Source organism: Seriola dumerili, unplaced genomic scaffold, assembly GCF_002260705.1.
Source record: "Seriola dumerili isolate Sdu_G_001 unplaced genomic scaffold, Sdu_1.0 BDQW01000866.1, whole genome shotgun sequence".
Classification (NCBI taxonomy): Eukaryota; Metazoa; Chordata; class Actinopteri; order Carangiformes; family Carangidae; genus Seriola; species Seriola dumerili.
The window spans coordinates 170,659-176,606 of record NW_019175121.1 but is presented as its reverse complement, the minus strand read 5'-3'; the positions used below and the strand labels follow the sequence as shown (position 1 = coordinate 176,606).

At 41.7% G+C, this 5,948-nt stretch overlaps 2 protein-coding genes across 2 annotated transcripts in view; one reads left to right on the top strand and one right to left on the bottom strand.

Annotated features, from left to right (window-relative positions):
• LOC111237449 (protein FAM160B2-like) overlaps window positions 1-1,615 on the bottom strand; it is an 8,816-nt gene extending 7,201 nt beyond the window's left edge. Inside the window, exons 1-4 of the mRNA XM_022766550.1 lie at window positions 1,465-1,615; window positions 818-896; window positions 567-652; window positions 358-441 (exon numbers count right to left, since the gene is read on the bottom strand). Coding sequence (XP_022622271.1) covers window positions 358-441; window positions 567-652; window positions 818-896; window positions 1,465-1,515 — 300 coding nt within the window. The 5' untranslated portion in view covers window positions 1,516-1,615. The remainder of the gene's footprint in view (window positions 1-357; window positions 442-566; window positions 653-817; window positions 897-1,464) is intronic.
• A 3,144-nt stretch (window positions 1,616-4,759) lies between these two features.
• LOC111237448 (gelsolin-like) overlaps window positions 4,760-5,948 on the top strand; it is a 9,929-nt gene continuing 8,740 nt past the window's right edge. Inside the window, exon 1 of the mRNA XM_022766548.1 lies at window positions 4,760-4,773. The gene's annotated coding sequence lies outside the window, so the exon portion shown is untranslated. The remainder of the gene's footprint in view (window positions 4,774-5,948) is intronic.

Genomic DNA, 5,948 nt, shown 5'->3' with positions numbered 1-5,948 from the left:
AGAGAGACAGAGAGAGAGAGAGACAGAGAGAGAGAGAGAGAGAGAGATGTTGACTGGTTGAACAATCAGAGTGAGATGTCTTCAACAGAGGAGCAAGATAAGCTCCACCCACATGGCTGAAGAAGAAGTTTCTGGTGAGGTCAGAGGTCAGAGGTTAGGTCACTGATCCATATGGGACGGATCCACAGGTAAGACACAGCTCACCTGTTCAGTGCTGAACACAGCAACAGGAACCATCAGGAGTATCTCCACTATGAGTGGGACTTCTTTGAGACAGCCCCACCCTCTTCATTACAAACATCTGACCCCCCAGCTGTTCTCCAGAGAACATACAGGTGGCGTCAAACATCACGTTACCTGAGCTTTCCCCAGAGTGACCAGAGTCTCCAACAGTTTGTGCTGCAGCAGATACTCCATGCACACGCCTGTGTCCTCCACCAACTGTATCAATAATCAATAATCAATACATCAGTTTATCAACAGTCAGCCTCCATTTACTTTGCTGTCATGTAAAGACACCTGAAGAAAACCAATGATGAAATACCCTGTTCAGGTGAGTGTGTTACCTGTTGTTTCTCCTCATACACCAAGATGTCCAACATCTGTCTGAGACGCCAGGGGATCTCTGTCTGTCTGACAGGACGACTGTCATCTGCACACACACACACATGAGGAGGACACTCGTTGACATAACCCCCCCCCCCACACACCACACACACACATGAGGAGGACACTCGTTGACATAACCCCCCCCAGACACACACACACACACCACACACACACACACACACACACACACACACACACACACACACACCTGTTGTCTCGATGTAATAGTTTGTGATTGATTTCCAATGATCCACAAAGGAATCCAGAAGGTCCACTGTGGGCTCCCTCTGAGAGACAGACAGGTAGACAGAGATAGGTAGAGAGACAGACAGGTGGAGAGAGAAACAGGAAGACAGACAGGTAAACGCACAACTCTCTTTCCTCCTGATAAACTAAGTTTGTTTTAGTTTTAGTCTTAACATTAAACTGTGTGAATGTCCCCTCAGTCTGCAGAGACACAGAGAGACAGACAGAGAGAGAGAGACAGAGACTCAGACAGACACAGAGACAGAGAGACAGACAGAGAGAGACAGAGACTCAGACAGACACAGAGAGACAGACAGAGAGAGAGAGAGAGACAGAAACTCAGACAGACACAGAGACTCAGACAGACACACGGATTGAGAGACACGGAGAGACAGACAGAGAGAGAGAGACAGACAGACAGACAGAGACTCAGACAGACAGAGAGACAGAGAGACAGAGACACGGAGAGAGAGGGACCCAGACACACAGACGGTCTTTTCCCGCTCCGTCCTCCACGTCACAAACTCTAACTTAAACTTTTTACACAGAACAAGCTAACAGAAGCTAACAAGCTAACAGAAGCTAACTGATCTAACTGGGCTAACTCACCGTCTCCAGCGCGTGCAGAAGCATGCTGGTTAGCTTACTGAACGTCTCCATTCTCCCACCTAAACCCACCGATTGTCCGTTAACCTGGACTAAACCCGGTCAGTTGTCTATCAATTACAGGTTTACTGCGACATTTTCACAAGTTAACTAACAGCTGACCGCTCTGTCAACAACAGTCAGTTCACTTCCGGGGTCCAGTTTCAAAACAAAACGCAGTCCGGATGAATTCGATCTTCAAAATAAGAGCTTCGTTAACAAATCTGGAGACTTCTCAGGACGTTAAATGAAAATAGAGTCAGAGCAGCAGCGTTAATGATTAAAAGAAATTAATTAATTAATTAATTAATAATAATAATGTTTCCAAATCACGTGATGTACAATACAATTATTAACAATGATTAAAAAGATAAATTAGTGATCAAGAAAAGTTGATGATGCAGTAAATACTTTTGAGTATGGAGTTATTAGTTATTTTACATTAATATGATGCATCTTCAGGGATGAAATGATCCAACAGAATGTAAACACAGGAGATCACTCTGTGAGTGCATCAATAAGATCAAATAATACAGTAAAATATACAAGAAAATTCCTGGAGAAATTTTGAATGTGCCTGCTGCGAGGTTCGTGTATTTCACTCTTCACGTTTCAATCTGCACAAAGGACGTTACTTTCAGTTTCATTCATGTCGTAGAGACTCATCCTGACACTGACCTCAGTCACTGCAGCTGTCCCTCAGAAAGCCTTTTGGAGCTGTGACGACTGAACACAATAACCTCACACTGATGGTTTCAAACACAAATGTTTCTCCACAACCACAGCAAGACATGTACACACACATGTACATGTATACACACATGTACATGAACAACAGAAGCTGCTCTGCAATAAAGCTATACCACTATATCCCCATATAGACGATCGCTTCTAAGATCGGACTTATTTGACCTACCTCACCTCTTAACTTTTTGAGACTCTTATTTTGAAAGTGTCTGTGCTTCTGTGTTTGGCAGTATAAATTGCATAAGGTTTTGTACAACAGAGCCAATAATTTCTTCTTACCATGTTAAGACTTATTTTGAAGGTTAATCAAAATCGTACACATTGTTTGTGTGTTTCTGTCAATATATATATATATATATATATATATAAACTGTATATGTGTGTGTATGTGTGTGTGTGTTTATGTGTGTGTATGTGTGTGTTTTTTGAGTGTAGCGGTAGAGCTGTCCAACAGAACCTCTAGTAAGTTCTTCTTTTACCTGGTTGAGATCTTGTTTTAAAGGTGAATATCAAAAAAGTAAGATGGATTTCCTCAAAAACCATTAAAGATATCAAAAGAGGACCAAAACTGGGTGATATAGGGAAAAAAAATCTTCTACATTTTTGATATAAAAATTGTCAATGAAGGTTGCAAATTGTGGGATTTTTAAAAGAGTTTGTTCTGACTTTTTTTGAGGAAAACTTTCAGGGATAGTAGTTAGCTCTGGTTAACGAGTGGAGCTGTGCCTAAAGACAGCAGACTTTACTGAAGATGTAGTAAATACCACAATCCCCCACAGTGAAGTTACAACAACACCACACTGAGACGAGCGAGAGAGGAGGGAGACTGCTAAGCTAAAGCAACTAGCAGATCTGAACAGCATAGTAAACAACTGCTGAGTTAGTGAGAGTTGCTAAAAGGAGCAGAGAGCTCTGAGTGCTGGAGCAGAACTAGTGTAAGTTTAAATGTACAGCAGGTAGTTAGGACTCTGTGAAGAAAAAAACAGAACATTAACTGTGTTCAGACAGAGCAGCAATAAACTCCACGGTAACAGAAACAACTGGCGAATGGACACTACAACTGACGTCAGCACGTAACATGTGACGGGCGTCACTACTATTACTGAAAAGACATCAGTAGAAGTAAATCACAGTGTAAAAATTGTTCTCAGATAAAAGAACAAAGTAAGTCAGTTAAAATGTTTCTGTTTATTGCGTTACATTTGAAAAATGGGGAGAGAGGGGTCAAACATGTTACAAGGGTGATTAATGATGATAAAACTATAAAATTAAAGAAGATCTTTAGGTTACCAGATATATCAGTTCCCAGGTGAGAACAGCAAACAAATCAACCAATTAATTGCAGTAGGCACTTTGGAGCCTGAGCATACACCTGATAATTACTAATACACTCAGTTGGCAATTTATTATTATAAAATAGTTTTAGACAGTTGAGGTGTTTCTGTTATTTAGCCTACCTTAAGTGATAAAAATTATTGAAGGTTAATCAAAATCATAGAGATGGTGTTTGTTGTGTTTCTGTCTATATATATGTGTGTGTGTGTGTGTGTGTGTGTGTGTGTGTGTGTGTGTGTGTGTGTAGGGGTGGGGGCATGTGCACACACCCAGACCAGACCAAACTAGACCCCTGAATGTATTTAATTCATGCATTCTTCCTCGTAAACAGTAAAGATAAATAAAGACATCAGGAGTTAGAAACACTGTGTCATAATCTCATGCCCCCTTTGAATTAAACAAATGAACACGTCTTGGTCCTGATGTCATGTGTAACTCTAAAACTGGTTCCTCTGTCTGATCACTTCACATCAAAAACACTCGTCATAGTAATGACCATTCCTGTATTGACTGACAGAGAGTTTGGCATGTGTCCACAGATCTTTCACACATCTCGTTTCCCTCCCTGACACCAGACACAAGCACACACACACACAAAGCACAAGCACACACACAGCACACACACCACAAGACACACACCACAACACACACACAACACAAGCACCACCACAAGCACACAACACACAAGCACACAAGCACACACACACACACACACAGCACACACACAAGCACAACACACACACACACGCACACAACACACACACACACAAGCACAAGCACGCACACACACACACACACACAACACCACAAGCACAACACGCACACACACGCACACACACGCGCACACACACACACACACACACACACACACTGTTAACAATAGTCTCACTGATAGAAAATAAGTAGAAAATAAAACATCTAATTAAATCGACAGAAACAGAAAAGTTTGCTGAAAGTCTTCTGAACAATGACTCATGAACACCACAAAGGAAGCAGCTGGTGTTCAGTCTGGGTGTGGATCAGGCTGGGTGTGTCTGCTCAGCTGCACACAGGAGGAAGTGAGGGGGTTGTACGGTAAGGTTACCTGCAGCCCTCCTCACAGTCAGTCAGTCTTCAGGTGGAGCTCAAGCCTTCGTTTGTTCTGCCAGCAGTTTCCATCCAGGACTGAACGACGTCCAACAAACACTGACGGTGAGTTTCCTCTTTACTTAACATCCGTCTGTGTTTTCAATGAGTCCAGGTCAGGTCCATGTTCAGGTCCAGACTGGGTCAGACTCTGAAACAAACAGGTTAACAACAGTTTTTTAGTCTTCATCATGGCGGTCATTAGTCTCTGTTCATCCTCTCATCAATAACTCATGTGTGGACAGCAGCTAAGTTTCACACCTTCACTCCGGACTTTATGAATCTGATCCTGGAGCTGTTCCAGTCCCCAGTGAGGCGTTTACTGTGGAGTTTTGAACAACTGTGAAGCTGCTTCCTCTTTAAGCAGTTTAAATGTGAAACAGCTTCGACCTGTCTGTTCTGTCTGTCTGTCTGTCTGTCTGTCTGTCTGTCTGTCTGTCTGTCCGTCCGTCCGTCCGTCCGTCCGTCGTCCGCGTCCGTGAGGGTGAGTCACTTCCTGTATCTCTGAGCTGCAGCAAAGATGTTTGTGTTGGAGAAGATGAGTCACTCTGCTATTTGTCCCTGAGGCTGTTGCAGATTACAACATTTACATTCACTCATCAGACAGAGACTCACAGTGAGGTTCTTGAGATCTTAGTGAAGCTTCTCAGTTCTACATGTATTTAATAAGTGAAGGAGACAGGTGTTCAGTCACAGCCACTGAGACACGTTCAGGTATTAGAGGTGTGAGGAGAGGAGGTCTCTCTGAAAGACATCATACACAACAATCACTTTACTCTTTTATTTTGGTCTGTAAAGAATAAACACAAGTCATTTGGGAAATAAAAAGATAAAAAAGAAAGAAAAGATTAAATAAAAAAAATAAAAGAAAGGAGAGCAAAGAAAGGAAAGATAAATTAAATAAGAAAAGAAAATAAGAAAAGATAGATAATCCTGTCTTCTTCTCACATTGAGGACATTTACAGTGTAACAGCAGGAAGATGAACAGTGCAGAGAAACACAACATGTTAATACGCAAAATACTGAAAATGTAGATACAGATGTTTTCCTAAGACTGAAAACAAGAGGTAAAGCTACGGTGACTGACTGACCTTTTTTTTTTTTTTTTTTTTTTTTTTTAAATAAAACTTTATTGACACCAAAGAAACATTGAACACACCTGACACGGTCCTGCTGCACTGAATAATCATTCAGACTTGAAATATTTAAGTCTTAAACTTAGGTCCTGGTGTGTGGTGGCT